The sequence below is a fragment of the Amblyraja radiata genome, chromosome 28, assembly GCF_010909765.2.
Source record: "Amblyraja radiata isolate CabotCenter1 chromosome 28, sAmbRad1.1.pri, whole genome shotgun sequence".
Lineage (NCBI taxonomy): Eukaryota > Metazoa > Chordata > Chondrichthyes > Rajiformes > Rajidae > Amblyraja > Amblyraja radiata.
Window position 1 is genome coordinate 25,004,515 of NC_045983.1, and position 16,963 is coordinate 25,021,477.

At 41.7% G+C, this 16,963-nt stretch overlaps 1 protein-coding gene across 2 annotated transcripts in view; it reads right to left on the reverse strand.

The window, feature by feature from the left end:
- The window catches only part of tspoap1 (TSPO associated protein 1), a 146,010-nt gene that overhangs the window by 3,566 nt on the left and 125,481 nt on the right, over positions 1-16,963 (reverse strand). For both annotated transcript variants that reach the window (XM_033046124.1, XM_033046125.1), the window contains 5 exons: positions 14,761-14,829; positions 14,538-14,573; positions 9,260-9,363; positions 5,797-5,868; positions 2,462-2,596 (listed from right to left, as the gene is read on the reverse strand). In XM_033046124.1, the coding sequence (XP_032902015.1) occupies positions 2,462-2,596; positions 5,797-5,868; positions 9,260-9,363; positions 14,538-14,573; positions 14,761-14,829 (416 nt within the window). The remainder of the gene's footprint in view (positions 1-2,461; positions 2,597-5,796; positions 5,869-9,259; positions 9,364-14,537; positions 14,574-14,760; positions 14,830-16,963) is intronic.

Genomic DNA, 16,963 nt, shown 5'->3' on the forward strand with positions numbered 1-16,963 from the left:
TCTTCTTCAAAGTAAGAGTGGACTACAGGGACAAGTCTGAGTGTCACGCCTCCTCCTTTAAGATCAGGATTGAGCTGCCAGTATAAGCCCGACAAGGCAAGAGTGAACAGCAGGGACAAGCCTGAGATCATCGTGCTTCCTCCTTCAACACAAGGAATGGGTGACCTCTTCTGGTTGAGACTTGTCTGAAGAAGGGTCTCGACCCGAAAGGTCACCCATTCCTTCTCTCCAGAGATGCTGCTTGTTCCGCTGAGTTACTCCAGCATTTTGTGTCTACCTGCGAGTTCCACTAATTTTTGCACAAGATTCCAGCATTTGTAGTTTCTTGTGTTTCCAAACCAGCTATCCTTATCTGGTCTGGTGTGACCCTAATTGCATCAAAGAGGTTGAATTGTAACTTCCCCCTCAGTTTAAGGGGAATTAAAGATGGACAATAAACACCGGCATAGTCAGACATATTCACATCCCAAGACTAAAAAGAAATACAGAAAAAGCACCTATTTTGATGGAAATCACGATTAAACCTAATATAAAGATAGGTCTTATTGCAGCTAATTCAAGCGTGAGTGACACAGCCAAGCATATCTACTATGCCATTAGTTATCCAACGTGACTATAGGTGTGATGCACTATGAAGACCTACATTTACAAACAGTGCAAAGGACAAAAGGTAAAAGAGCATAGTATGGGCAAACCTGCCAAAAGCCTCCTGTAAGCTGTTGTCAATTATGTTTTTAATTCTTTTTCTATGAATTGCAAATGGAATCCAAATCTTTCAGTTAATTTCCCATAATACGGAATGTCTTTATTCTGGCTAGATAATAAATGCTTGAGGGTTAAATAACTTTGTATCTCACATTAATATATTATACATTTGCTGAGTGACACCACCTCTCAGTTTCTCTCTGGCAGTGGGAGGTGGATGAGATTAGGATATTGTTGGGAGAGCTGAACCGAATCTGTCAACTTGAAGTGCTCAGGCTGAAGAAATACCTCCTCATCTCCATTCTAAAGGTACGTCCTTTAATTCTGAGTCCGTCACCTCAGGTCTTAGACTCTGCCAGTACTGGAAACATCCTCTCCACATCCACTTCATCCGGACATTATGGATAGTTACATTACCCCAAGAGTAGGTTCATGTTACGAATTGCTAATGTCTCCAATTATGAAGGAGCATGGCCGTTTTACTATTTATGAATGTTTCCTGAGGTTGGGTCTGCCTCCTGTAACTCAGTCCTTTGCACTGGCCTTGTGCTCCCTGCAGAAATGCAGATCCATCCAGTGTGCATACTGTGATGCAAATGACAGTATTTGAAAGTAGCAGCAGTATCTTCAGTAACACACACTTACAAGCCTTCTGGCCGCTAATTACCGCTTGAAATGAACAGCCTTCCTCTGTTGCCATGGAAAAAGGTAGAGAAAAATAATTATAAATAAAAGAAAGTGAAAAAAATGAACAAAAAAAAATTTAAATAATAATTAGCTGCTCCAATCAGGCCTCCAACAGTATGTAGCTCAGCTACAATGAACTGTACTACTGCAGCATGTGAATATTAACAGAAAGATTCATATTGGAGGGTTCTGCATTAAACCCTTTAAAATTACTCATATTTACAATCCAGGGTTATTTAAACGACAATTAAAAGGGAAAAGTATATGTTATATATCTGTTACGTAATAAAATGGAGCACGATAAAAGTTTCCAAATGCAACGCATTTGTCGGCAACACTGTTGGAATAAAATTATATACGACTTAAAGGCCTAGGAACAACTATGATAATAAATGAACGGTAACTCACCTTTAGAATCACATGAGAGAGGAAAAAAGGCTTTCAAAGAATATGTCACTCACAAAAGAGATCGAAAGGCAATTATTGATATAAGGAAAATATACATCAAAATATTTCACAAGGAAAATTTTAGATTATATTTTAAAATTGAAGATTAGATTACAAACTTTAGGTAATTGAGCCACTTAAATTATATTCACACCCTACAAATAGCAGAACGAATAATCAAAATACAAGTATAACCAGAATAATGTCTTCTTTAAGGAAACACAAAGTTTGCCTGACCCGCTGAGTTACTCCAGCACTTTGTTTTGATTCCAGCATCTTCATTTCCTTGTCTCTCCCTTCAATTATCAGTTGGCCACACTCACTCTATTTAACCCTTCTCTTTCACTTTTGCCTTCTCTCGCGTCATATAACTTCATTTCAAACAATTCCCATGACCTTCTTTAGTTCTCTCCGACTGCTCCTTCTCTCATCATTTAATATTTCCCTTCTTTCGCTCTTTTATCATTCTTTGACTACTTTTATGTCATTAATCCTGTCTTACCTGAAAAGTGCCCTTGTCTTGACTTCTTGCACAATTTCTACAAGTTTGGCATAAACATTGGATGCATATTCCAGAATTTCACAACAGGAGAATACACAACAGAGGATCTCTTTGTCTCACCTGTTTTTCCTTCTGAACTGCATTCTGAGGAAGCCTTAGCTGGGCATTCCCCATAGTTGTGTCCACTGTCTCCTCTGCACTGATCAGCTCCAGGAAGTTGGATGGTGCTAGTCCATATACTCCATTCAGGTCACCCTGACATGCAAAAAACAGAACCTGTCACCTATAGCTCTGCCAAATAAATCATCGTCTGACTGAATAGTGAAAAAAATTAAATAAAAATTGCAATAAGTGCAAATTAAGGATTACAATAAAAGGAAAAACAATGTCGTAAAATCTGCTTTGTCCAAACTGTCATCAAGAAGTAATTCTATTTACATTTTTTGTTATTCCCTCATTTTTCTAATATTGGAGTTTTGGAAGAAGTTGTTTTTAGTTCAATTACTTTATTGATGGCTTAATACATTGAAACATAAGTAGTAGTCTGAAGAAGGGTTTCGACCCGAAACATCATTCCTTTTCTCAAGAGATGCTGTCTGACCGGCTGAGTTACTCCAACTTTTTGTGTTTATCTTAGGTTTAAACCAGCATCTGCTGTTCTTTCCTACACTAGTAGTTCCAGTAATTTGGGATAAATTAAAATAAATAGACAAATCAATTTGTCTCTATGTGGATAGTGAGACTCTGTGGTTTATAATCAACTGATGAAAGAGGCCAAAACCCCTTCTCTGAAATTTCAAGCTGGGCCTGTACTTTAGACTATTTTACTTCAACTATGGATCAGGACCTTAATTTGCAAAAAACCTTCCTTATTGATTAGACCAGAGGCACATTGTATTTAGAATCCTTTACTTCTTGTTCATGCATCACTGCTTTCTCAAGGTTAATACTGTATCCTGAACTACAAAGTGTGAAAGCATTGATTTTAAAAATGGGATTGGCTCAATAGATCATCTGCTAAAAACTGCAAGTGTTACTGACTTTGCCAGAAATTCATTAATGTGAGAGTGGTTGAGGAAAAGAACATATGATGATGAAATTGACCCACAGACAGAGCTTGGGCAGAATAATGGGTACTTTCCCTAATGAAAAGAAGGTTTAGGACGACATAGGAGTTTGATGCTGTAGATATACAAAGGACACTGGAACCTATGTGCTTATTTAAAAACATTTATTCATGGGTAGTGGACAACACAAGGCATGCACTATATTTATTGCTCTTCATTATCCTTATGAAAGTTATGGTGGTCCAAGTTCATGAATCTGGCAGGCCCTCTGTTGAACATATTCCCACTGTGCTACTTGATGAGGGAATTCCATGATTTTGACCTTATGAAGATATCATTTCAGAAGTGATCTGAGGGAAATTTGCAGATATTGGTTTCCATATGCCAAATGTCGAGTTCTACTGGTGGTGGGATTAAATATTGATTCAGATGGATGGATATTAATCAAGTAGGCTGCTTCATTCTCACTGGCATCAGATACCTCATTAAAATTTATGGAATAATGAAAGGCATTGATAGAGTGGACGTGGAAAGTCCAGGTGGGAAAGTCCAGGACCAGAGGTCATAGGCTCAGAATTAAAGGGCGCTTTTTTAGAAAGGAGGTGAGGAGGAACTTCTTTAGTCAGAGGGCTGTGGAGGCCAAGTCAGTGGATATTTTTAAGGCAGAGAGACAAATTCTTGATTAGAACAGGGTGTTGAGGGTTATGGGGAGAAGGCAGGAAAATGGGATTAGGAGGCAGAGATCAGCTATGATTGAATGGTGGAGTAGACTCGATGGGCAGAATGACCTAATTCTACTCCTATAACATTAACTGGTGATACATTCACCCAGGAAATATAGTCCGTGCTTTATGAATGCTAGAAAAGATGTGAGGTTTAATCAAAGTAGTTATTGGTCAGCCTCTTGACCTATTGTTGAAATATTTGTGAGTTGTACATTGGTTGATATTATTCTTCATGCATGGATTAAAAAGTGATCGACAGACAAGAAAGATAGAATGGGAATAAGAGATTGGAACAATTGGCCTTATATTCACTAGAGTTTAGAAGATTGAGAGTGGACTTGCTTGAAACTTATAAATTCCTGACTGGTGCAGACAAACTAGATCAGGAAGGATGTTTCTGATGGTGAGGAAGCAAGAACTCAGCGTCACTGCTAAGAGGTACATTTAGAACTAAAATTAGGGGAAATCTCTTCAACCAGAGAGTGATAAACCCGTAGCATTCCCGACCACAGAAGGAAGTTGATGTCAAATTTATTAAATACAGTCAAGAAGGAGTAGGATATATTTTTAATGGCTGAAAAGAAAGCAGGATCATAGTTACTGTGTTTGGATGATCAACCATAATCAAACTGAATGGCAATGCAAGATCGAAGGGCCAAATGGCCTGCACTTACCCCAATATTCTACTTTTCTATGTTTCTGTGCAAAAGTCCTTCTGGAGAATTGTGAGAAAATTAAGTTCATGATTTCCCAGGAGACACCATTGTTGTCTTTCTATGGATAACTATGTCTTCCCAGCATATCAATGAATTGAAAGGATAATTGCCTTACATCTTTCATCCTTTGAGCCACCATCCCTCCACCTAATCTGCAATGCACTGATCCCTAACCCCCTCCTCTCCGTCTGCCACAAATCCAGAATTCCCCAAAGATCTTGATCAACAACCCCGCCCCCTCCCCCCACCTCTGCTCTCACCCACCCCTTATTCCTGAGGCTGATCCTCAACATGATTCCCATTCACCATTTGTCCCAACCCACCAAGCCCACTCTCTCAATCTTGAAAAGGTCTATTCTGCCACTCCATTTGATGCACACCTCTTGTTCCCAATCCCTCCCACCCTATTTAATAATTCCTCCTTCTCTGCCTCAAGGCATAGTTCTCTGCCTCAAGGCATAGTTCCCAATCTCTCCCTCTCTGCACATCGCCCTCATCCTCTGACCCCTCCCCTGATCCCCCATCCAAGGTGCAGACTACATATTTTCCATCACTCTATGTCTCTTCTTCCTTCTCCAACTAATTTCCGTGTTCCTCCTATCTTTCCCTACAAACCAGAGTACAGGCCTCAAATTCTCTCTCCCCTGTCCAATCACAACAGGCTTTGATGACTTGTATTATCATGGCCCTAGTCACACTAACATAGGGTCCTGAAAAACCTCTCCCTTTCCCAACACAAATCTCTGATACTTCTCTCATCACATCACAAGACTCCAAAGCCACTCCACCCTTACTTATGGCCCTTCATCCGGCCAAAGCATGGCTTTGTTACAGATTAGCAGGTAGTACGTTATAAATTCTGAAGTGAATGTTTACATTCCACTTAAGCACCTCCACTATATTTTTACTAGAATGTTTTGATCATAGATACACTTCCGGAAACTCACATAATAGAAACCGTCCTCATCCATGTCCCCGTAAACAGCAATGATATCACCAGCACTGAAAGTCAGCTCAGCCTGTTAAAGAAGGAAAGCAAGGATTAAATCGAGCAATTCTAATTTCAATTCTAGCTTTGGGTAAAGCACTCTCAGCCTTTTCAACCTCTTTGGCCTATTTTGGATGAGAATAGATTAAATTTGTCAATGTTCACAATATTGATGGTACGTATTTAGTACAAAATGCTAAATACCATTCAGGCCATATAATTGAGTAAAAGAGGCTGGAAGCCATTTGATTAACCAATCTTCAGAGTTATAAGAAAAAAGAAGGGTTTGCAAGCAAGTCTGGAAAGTTGTATGCAACTGTTATTGGTCCAATTTTAAAGATCAAGGTGGAGACTAAGAATTATGTTAAGAATTTATAGTGTTCTTGGAATTACTCCTGGCAACTTGGTGCCAGCAATTGATCTGGGGCGATACGTGCTTTTCATAAGTTTACATAGAAACATAGAAAATAGGTGCAGGAGTAGGCCATTCGGCCCGTCGAGCCTGCACCGCCATTCAATATGATCATGGCTGATCATCCAACTCAGTATCCTGTACCTGCCTTCTCTCCATATCCCCTGATCCCTTTAGCCACAAGGGCCACATCTAACTCCCTCTTAAATATAGCCAATGAACTGGCCTCAACTACATTATGTGGCAGAGAATTCCAGAGATTCACCTCTCTCTGTGTGAAAAATGTTTTTCTCATCTCGGTCCTAAAAGATTTCCCTCTTATCCTTAAACTGTGACCCCTTGTCCTGGACTTCCCCAACATCGGGAACAATCTTCCTGCATCTAGCCTGTCCAACCCCTTAGTTTAGTTTAGTTTAGTTTAGTTTAGTTTAGAAAAAAAAAAAAAAAAGTTTAGATATACAGCATAAACCATGCACACCTTTGGAATGTGGGAGGAAACAGGAACGCAGGGAAACAGGGAGAATATGCAAAGTCCTCACAGACAGCACTTGACGTCGGGATGACATCCGTGTCTCTGTGAAGCAGCAGCTCTACTGGCAGTCCTGCCCCTTGGAGCTAGCAATTGATCAGGAGGGAAAATTAGTATTTCATGACACCATGATTTGGTTGATATTAGTTGCAACATCGTGGCATAGCAGTAGAGCTATTGCCTTACAGAACCAGAGACCCAGGATTGATTCTGACTATGGGTGCTTGTCTATACGGAGTTTGTATGTTATCCCCGTGACCTACGTAGGTTTTCTCCAAGATCTCCTCCCACACTCCAAAGATGTACAGGTTTGCAAGTTAGTTGATTCGGTATAATTGTAAATTGTCCCTAGTGTGTGTAGGATAGTGTAAGTGTGCGGGAATCGTTGCTGGCAGTGCGGACCATGTGGGCCATGTGGGCCAGTTTCCCATGCTGTATCTCTAAAAAAACAGCACGTCAAACAGCTGGAGAAAATCCATTTAAAACGGTTCCGAAATCTGGGACAGGAATGGTATAACAGTAAAGGGACTACAACAGGAAAGGATCACTGGTAAATGTGGGATTGAAATGGATTCATCTGAAGGTAGCTTTTCAGATGAGGTCAGTGAGGGCAGAATGAAAAATAGTGCGGAAATGGGAGTAGAATTGCTTCAGGAAAACCCAGAGACAACTGAGATGCCAGGTCTTCTAACTGAACTCAATTGTACTGATTAATTTTGGGTTAGAGGTTTTTCAGTGCCCTCCATAATGTTTATTTATTTATTTATTTGCCTCTGGATTCCACAATTTGAGATTTGTAATAGAAAAAAATCATATGTGGTTAAAGCGCACATTGTCAGATTTTAATAAAGGCCATTTTTATACATTTTGGTTTCATGAATGATGGGTCTTTGTCCCAAATATTATGGAGGGCACTGTACATGGCTCTGGTGCACAAAATGCTATTTATTTACATGCATGATCGGTTTTGAGTAATATTTTCTGACTTAGTACAATTGAGTTCAGTAAGAAGATCAAACCTCTCAATTGGCTTGGGTTTTTCCCCAAACAAATCCCATTTCATCACCATCTCTTACCGACAAAATCTACTTGAAAAACTACCTGTCATCCACAAATGAAAATAGGTGCTCAGTATGCATAATAAATACTGAGGAAGGTCAACACTAAGACATAAGGTTACCTCTGTGGTACAGTCAACAGGATGGATAAATTAAACATTTCATCAGTAATGGGAGAAAGGACAATCTACTCATTAAGTTGGCGTGCTTCAGTGAAGTTCGATGTGGGAGTAACCAGTAGGAACATTGTACCCAGTTCACTGATGCAGTGTAGGAGTTGGATTAATTACATAGTCAGCAAGTGACTACATTTTCAATACAAATGCTTTAACTGCATTGTCCTGCTATTATCAACATTTCTGTTCTCAATCACATCGCTCTTCTTATTCATTCATCACTCAATTTATTGATAGAGCTGCTGAAATTCACTCTAATCCTCAGGCCACATAATACATGTGTCTTCTAGTATCACCAGAAACATTGTATCTTACCCTTAAATATTCATTTTTATGGGCCCGTTAATTACCTTGCCCCTTATGGGAGAGTTAAACATTCAAGGGAAAGGGAATGAACTGAAGACCGATCACCGCATGTACCCCAGCACATATTTGCAAATAAGGTTATCCATGAGATACAAAAACTCCCTTTCTGTTGCAAATGTTGGGGGAAGGAGCTTGCAGACAGCGAAAAATACACGTATTTCCTGTGTGTGTGTGTGTGTTTTGCTGACAATTAGAAGGTTCTGTGAAAAGACTGTGCAGGATGATTCTCAATACTGCTTGTTTACTAAAAGTAAATTAAATCTCTTTCATTCGTCTTTGTGCTTTTGAGTAATTTAAATGGCATTTTGGTTCAGAAGAGTCCCATTACTCAAATTAATGGGGATACAATGCAGACAATAGTATTATGTTTTTTTATAATGGCGTGAACATATTTGAGATGCATCATCGCTCAAATTCCGTAGTGTTTTGTAACCAGGAATTGCAGGTGAGAATTAGGTCTCCCATGAAGACCCTACCCCTCCCACAAAAAATTCAGTTATTGTATTAAATCATATGAGCGATCCTCTATATAACCTTGCCACTCTAACATTCATGTCACTGTATTTCATACATGTTGTGTTTCAAGTATATATTAAATGCCATGGTGAACTTCCCAAAGGAGATATATGAAGAGCCTGAGTAATATTCGGTGAACTCTCCCAAAGGAGATATATGAAGAGCCTGAGTAATATTCCTATCTTCCATGTCCAGGAGGCAACTACTGTAAATCTGCTCGATTGTGGACATAAGTAAAGAAGGCCATTGGTACGATTGTGGACATAAGTAAGAAGGCCATTGGTTTTCTGCCTGAGTTTAATACACTTAACCGGCTAAGTTCCCATCCCTGACAAATGTACAACATGGGCTCAGATGTATATTACCTCAATATCCACATTAGGAGAGCTTTCCCTGGGATCGTAATCAAAAACAGCCATCATCCTTTTCATCGGCAAGTTCTGCAGTACGCCGCTAGGTCGATTCCATTCTGTAACAAAAAGTGAGTTTTGTGTTGAATATCATACACACAATTAGTCAAACAAGCCTTACAACCAAAGTTGATATGGAAAAGAAAATCAAACATTGGGAAAGAGATTTGTTTTAATTTCTATATTGAATACTAATATTGGGAGAATTCTTTATACCTCTGCACAAATATACATAACATATGGCATTTGTGGATTCACAATAAATTCTGGCATAGCTAACAACACCTGGATCATAAGGTCATAAACGATAGGAACAGAATTAGGCCATTTGGCCCATCACATCTACTCCGCCATTCAATCATGGCTGATCTATCTCTCTCCCCTAACCCCATTCCCCTGCCTTCTCCCCATAACCCCTGACACCCATACTAATCAATCTTAAAAATAATAAATATGAATGTTCAAGTGTGGTTCAAAATAGCTGTACAAGACATATTGTGTTCAATCTTGTTCTCCCTGTTATAGGAAAGAGAAGATTTATGAGGATCCAGAACTCAAAAGCATGAGTTATAGGGAGAGGTTGTGCAGGCTAGAACTTTATTTCTTGCTTAGCAATAGGCAGAGGGGTAAACAGACAGATGCTTTTTTCCCCATGGTAGGGGAATCAAAGATTAGAGGGCAAAGGAACCTATTTCCCTGCTCGATTACTCTAAAACACTTGCCACACAAGAACCATATAGGATGTCAGAATCATTTTTGATGAGCAAAACTGAATTCACTGAAATTACTTCAGAAAAATAAGTGGCTTATAAATGATTCAATGAACAAGTGTTTAAAATAGAATGATACAAATTGCTTGCATTAATGAGATGCCTAGTAACTTTTGGGTTTGACGATGAGGATAGAACTCACAGCACTGTGAAGACCCTTCTGTTTATTTATATTACATGAAAATTAAGTGTCATGTTCAAAAAACATCAGTCCAATTATACCGCATTAACATTCAAACTTCCTGGCAGGATACATCATTTGCTTATTTTTTAATTTGATACATCTTGACAGGATCACTCTGGATAACTAAATTATGATTTAACTAAAGTTCTAGGCAGTCACTATTATAAAACAGCTACTCGTATTGAAACCAGTTGTGTACATGTATTGGAATAACTGCAGTCTTTTTACTTATTATGAGTGGAGTTTCAATTATAGAGTTAAATAGCATGGAAACAGACTCATGAGCCCATGCCAACCAAGGAGCTAGTCCCATTTGTCTGTATTTGGCAAATAATCCATCTCAATCTTTCCTAACCGTGTACTTGTCCAAATGTCTGTTAAATGTAACTATGTCTGTCTCTTCCATTTCCTTGCACCCATCATCTTCTGTGTGAAAATGTTGCCTCAGGTCCCCTCACCTTAAAATATATCTCTTGTTTTAGACTCCACTACCTTGGGTTAAAACTGCAGCCATCCACCTTAAAAGAATAGCTCGGGAAAATATAGGTCCCCTTAAAAATCAGCAACAAGAGATGGGGGAAAGATTACATTTATATTTTCATCCACTTTTACAGAGAAGTTCATGGAAGCTAAGGAATTGAGGCACAGGTTGTGCTCTCAGGTCATATACTAATTATTAAAGAGAAGGTATTGGTGATTTTAAAGCGCATTTAGTTGGATAAATCCCCAGGGCCTGACCAAGTGCACCCTCAGATTGTGCGTGAAGCTAGGGAAGAAATTGGAGAAGTCCATGCATATTTGAACAATCTTTAACCGCAGGTGTAGTTCCAGAAAAATGGAGGGTGACTAATGTTGTATTGTTATTTAAGAAAGGCATGAAAGGACAAGCCATGGAACTACATGGCTTCCGTGAGCCTGCCATGATGGGAAAGTTGTTGGATGGGATTCATAGGGACAGGATCTATCAGCATTTGGATAGGCATGGACTGATTAGGGATGGTCAACTTGGCTCTGTGATGGAAAACATTTTTTAAAGAGGGCACCAAGAGAATTGATGAGGGTAGGGAAGTGGACAATGCCTATATGGACTTTAGTAAGACCTTTAACAAGTAGGCCAGTCTATGAAATTCCAGGTAAGCTGCGAATTGGATTCAATATTGGCTCAGAAGGGGGATTCAATCTGTATTTGTAGTGCGTTGTTTTCCTGATTTGGAGGCTTGTGATCAGAAGAGTGTTGTAGTAGCCAGCGGCAGGTCTCCTGCTGTTTGTTAAATAAATTCATGATTTCGTTTAAGAAAGAACTGCAGATGCTGGTAAAATCGAAGGTAAACACAAAATGCTGGAGTAACTAAGCGGGTGAGGCAGCATCTCTGGAGAGAAGGAATGGGCGACGTTTCGGGTCGAGACCCTTCTTCAGACTGATGTCAGGGAGGGGGCGGGATGAAGATGGAATGTACGTGGAGACAATAAGACTAGTGGGAGAACTGGGAAGGGGAAGGCGAAGGGGATGGAGAGAGAAAGCAAGGGCTATCTGAAGTTAGAGAAGTCAATGTTCATAGCGCTGGGGTGTAAGTTACCCAAGCGAAATATGAGGTGCTGTTCCTCCAATTTGTGCTGGGCCTCACTCTGGCAATGGGGGAGGCCCAGGACAGAAAGGTCAGATTGGGAATGGGAGGGGGAGGTGAAGTGCCGGGCCACCGGGAGATCAGCTAGGTTAAGAAGGACTGAGCGGAGGTGTTCAGCGAAACGATCGCCGAGCCTGCGCTTGCTCTCGCCGATGTAGAGAAATTGACACCTGGAACAGCGGATACAGTAGATGAGGTTGGAGGAGGTGCAAGTGAACCTCTGCCTCACCTGGAAAGACTGTCGGGGTTCTTGGATGGAGTCAATGGGGGAGGTAAAGAGACAGGTGTTGCATCTCCTGCGGTTGCACGGGAAAGTACCTGGGGAGGGGGTGGTTTGGTCTCTGTGGAAAGCAGAAAGGGGTGGAGATGGGAAGATGTGGCCAATATTGGGATCCAATTGGAGGTGACGAAAGTGTTGGAGGATTAGATGCTGTATGCGACAGCTGATGAGGTGGAAGGTGAGGACAAGGGGTACTCTGTCCTTGTTACGAATGGGGGGAGAGGGAGTAAGAGCGGAGCTGCGGGATATCGAGGAGACCCTAATGAGAGCCTTATCTATAATGGAAGAGGGGAACCCCTGTTCCCTAAAGAATGAGGACACCTCCGATGCCCTGGTATGGAACACCTCATCCTGGGCACAGATGCGGTGTAGACGGAGGAATTGGGAGTAGGGGATAGAGTCTTTACAGGAAGCAGGGTGGGAAGAAGTGCAATCAAGATAGCTATGGGAGTCGGTAGGTTTGCAGTAGATGTCGGTCAATAGTCTGTTTCCTGTGATGGAGACGGTAGATCGAGAAACGGTCGGGAGATGTCGGAGATGGTCCAAGTGAATTTGAGTGCAGGATGGAAATTAGTGGTGAAGTTGATGAAGTCAGTGAGTTCTACATGGGTGCAGGAGGTAGCATCAATGCAGTCGTCAATGTAGCAGAGGTAGAGTTCGGGGATAGGGCCAGTGTATGCCTGGAACAGGTATTGTTCGATGTACCCTACAAAGAGGCAGGCATAGCTAGGGCCCATGCGAGTGCTCATGCCTTGGACTTGAATGAAGTGGGAGGAGTCGAAGGAGAAGTTGCTGAGGGTAAGGATCAGCTCTGCTAGGCGGAGGAGAGTATTGGTGAATGGAAATTGGATGGTTCTGCGGTCGAGGAAGAATCGGAGGGCTTTAAGACCCACTTGGTGGGGTCTGGAGGTGGAGAGTGACTGGACATCTATAGTAAAGATGAGGGAGTGGGGGCCTGGAAAACTGAAGTTATTGAGGAGACGAAGAGCGTGTGAGGTGTCTTGGACATAGGTAGGGAGGGATTGGACCACAGGGGATAGGATGGTTCGAGGTAAGTGGAAATTAATTCGGTGGGGCATGAACAAGCAGAAACAACGGGTTTGCCAGGACAGTTCTGTTTGTGGATTTTGGGGAGAAGATGAAATCGGGCCGTGCGGGGCAGGGAAACGATAAGATTGGAGGCTTTAGGGGGCAGAGAGCCGGAAGTGATGGTCAGTGATGGTGCTTGAGATTAAGGCCTGGTGCTCGACTGTGGAGTCATGGTCCAACGCTAAGTAGGAGGAGGTGTCTGAGAATTGTCGCCAGGCCTCAGTCCGGTAGAGGTCAGCCCTCCAGACTACCACGGCACATCCCTTGTCAAGCCCGTAATCAAACCCGCCGTCAAGGGAGGTGCCGACCCGAAACGTCGCCCATGACTTGGTTTAGTTTAGTTTAAAGATATTGCGTGGAAACATGCCCTTCGGCCCACTGAGTCTGTGCTGACCAGCGATCCCCGCACACTAAAGCTATCCTACACACACTAGGGAGAAGTAACAATTATACCAAGTGAATTAAACTAAAACCCTGTATGTCTTTGGGAGTGTGGGAGGAAACCAGAGATCCCAGAGAAAACCCATACAGGTACAAACTCTGTAGACAAGCACCTGTAGTCAGGATTGAACCAGATCACTGACGCTGTGAGGCAGCAACTCTAACGCTGCGCCACTATGTTGCCTCTCAAAATGTAGTTAATATTCTTTGTAAATGTACAGATGACATCCAAATTGGTGGTACAGTGCTTATGGCACTTTGCTGCATCAAGCCAGGCAAGACTTGCACAGTAAATGGTAAAGCCCTGGAGAGCCTTCATAGAACAGAAAGATCTAGGAGTACAGGTGCTTGGTCCCTGAAAATTGCCTGAAAAATCATCCCTCAACCCCTTACGTTTCAGAGAAAACAGTCCCAGCCTATTCTATCTTCCCTATTATATCAAGGTCTTCAATCCAGGTAACATCTTTGCAATTTTTTTTCTGCACCCTCTGGTACCTTTGTTCTCTCTATTCAATCATGCTGTCCAGGACCCTGTCATTCACTGTGTATGTCCTGGTTTAAGTTCCCAACATGCATCCCATTGCACTTGTCTTGAGTTAAATTCTATTTCATTATCACTCCGTTGCTTTGCTCACTTTCCTTATTGACAGAGATCCTGTTGCAGTCTTAGATGAACCTCTTCACTGTCCTCTATCCCACCAATTGTGGTGTCATCTGCAAAGTTACTAATGTTGCTTCCTACATTCTCATCCAAATAGTTAATAAGTATGACAAACAGTGGACTCTGCACTGATCTATTTGTTATCGATTGACAAAGTAGAACATGAGAGAAGATTTTACTGACCTCGCTGCCGAGCTTCCTTCCACGTGTTGGAATGCACTGAAAGAGCAGAAATTATTTAGTTGACCCTTTTCTTTCATGTAGTACACATGTACTATATACATTCACACACTCAGTACTACATGTATTAGACAGCAAAAAGAAAGAAGCAATTACTGTACGACACCGACATAGAAAAACTTTAAATGGAAGAAGCAACAAAAGTTAAGCATGATGCGAGACAGACCTTTTTTGGATCGCCTTGGCTTCAAAGGAGGGGCAGAGCGGCGTGGCGGCTGAGAGAGCATGTGGCTGCCTTCATACAGCAAAGGGCGAGAGAAAAAAAAAAGAGGAAATAAAGCAGCACAAAGGAAGCTGAGACAGACAGAGCAAAATCATATCAGGTTAGTAAATCAGAGACCAGTGGGTCTGGCAAGCAGCACTGTCGGGTCTGGGCGATTCCCACAGGCTGAGGCAAGCCTAGCAGAGTGCAGATGGCGTGTATGAGCCCCACCATTGAGGCTTGTGGAGGCAAAGAGTAAAATGGAGCACAGTAACGTTTACAGGTTGGCCAACCACAGATTCCAGTGGCAGAGTTCCATTTCTGATGCCACTAGGTGAATAGCTGTAGATCAAGGGTTCCCAACCCGGGGTAAATTTACCCCCGGAGGTAAATTTCACCAACCCAGGGGGGTAAATTTGGTGATTCTGGATTTGTACATATTTTTTCGCATTGACTGACTGTGTTTAGTTCTGGTATACCGTATAATTCTGTTCATCCTTAGTTGTTCATAAATATGTGAAATAACATTGTTATGTACTATTAAAGTTGCCAGGGACAAAAAAGGTTGGGAACCCCTGCTCTAGATCATCAGTCGGGCACCCACAGGCTTCAAAAATTAAAAACAGGCTATTCTACGTCTTTTCAAAAATAGAGCTATACTTTTCTTGGAATTGAAAGATGGATACGTGCTTACTAGTTATTAAATTTTTAGTAATGCATTCTTCCCATAATTTATTTTACTGCAGGTAGCTGCAGGTATTTATTTTACCTGCATCAATACCTGCAGCTAACCTCCTGCTCTGCTCTGATCCGTTTCATTGCCTTGACCTTAATCTGCTCCAAACCCCTCCACCCCCCCCCCCCCACCCCCGCCTCCATCTTCATTCTAGCACCTTCATCATTTCAACCCATCTTGCCACTGCATTGACTTGCACAGAATCTGCAGCACAGAAGGGCATTTGATCCAGTTTGTTAATGTCAGAGTTCATATTTCTCAAGATGGTCTTCCCTTTTTAAGAGTCTCATTCAATCCTGCCCACCACTGGTCTACATTTACTTTTCCACTAAAATCTGGGTACTGCTAGAATGACCGGCATTCACTTGCTCTCGTGAAGTTGATGGCGATCTGCTGACTTGACGATTGCAGTTGTTGAGGATAAGTCCACGGATCTATTACATAGGCCATTCCAGCATTTAGGTTCCGTATTACGTACCAATTGTTTGTTGAAGGATGCTCAGCTGGGGTTTCACTGGCTTATGGCCGTATTCTTGGTTTCAACATGATTTTAAGTGTTGAATTCTAGAGGCAATAAGCGAGTGACTGCCCTTGACATCAAGTGAATATTTTAGCGTGACATCAAGGAGTACCAATAACAGTGGGGTCAATGGGTATCAAAGGTAAAATACTCCACTGGTTGAAATTATAACTTGCATAAAAATGATGAGTCTGGTTGGTAGTTCATCATCTCATCTCCAGGACCACCACCTACTCAGGGCAATAAAAGCTGATTGAGAGAATTGTGGCAATAACGGACTATTTTTGTTTGTCCTAGAACATACCTGGGCAATATCAACATTGATGGGTAGATGCCAGTGCTGTAGTTGAATTGGAATAGTTTGGGTGGATGCAGCTTGCCCTGGAGCCGAGTCTTCATCACGCCAGCTGAGATCAAGTTGGGTCCTTCAGCCTTTGCTGCATCTTGTGCCTCAGCCATTTTTTGATATCAAATGATACGGATGGCACTAACTTTTCAGGGTAAGGTTTTACAATTAAAGAAGCATTTTCAATGGAGTCAGCAGCATGCTTTACAGTGGTTTACAACCAGTTGTTTCAAAATTATTTTTAGTTAATGGAAATTGAAAATTAAATTGCAGGGATCCATGCAGGAAGCTATGGGTACTTCCGCCTAGAGCAGGGCGCCACGGAGGCACAGCAGTAGATTTCTGCCTTACAGCGCCAGTAGATCTGGGTTCGATCCTGACTATGGGTGCTGTCTGTATGGAGTTTGTATGTTCTCCCCGTGACCATGCGGGTTTTCTCCGAGATCTTCGGTTTCCACATTCCAAAGATGTACAGATTTGTAGGTTAATTGGCTTGGTTTTAGTGTAAATTGTTCCTAGTATGTGTAAGATAGTGTTAATATGCGGGGATCGCTGGTTGGGGCAG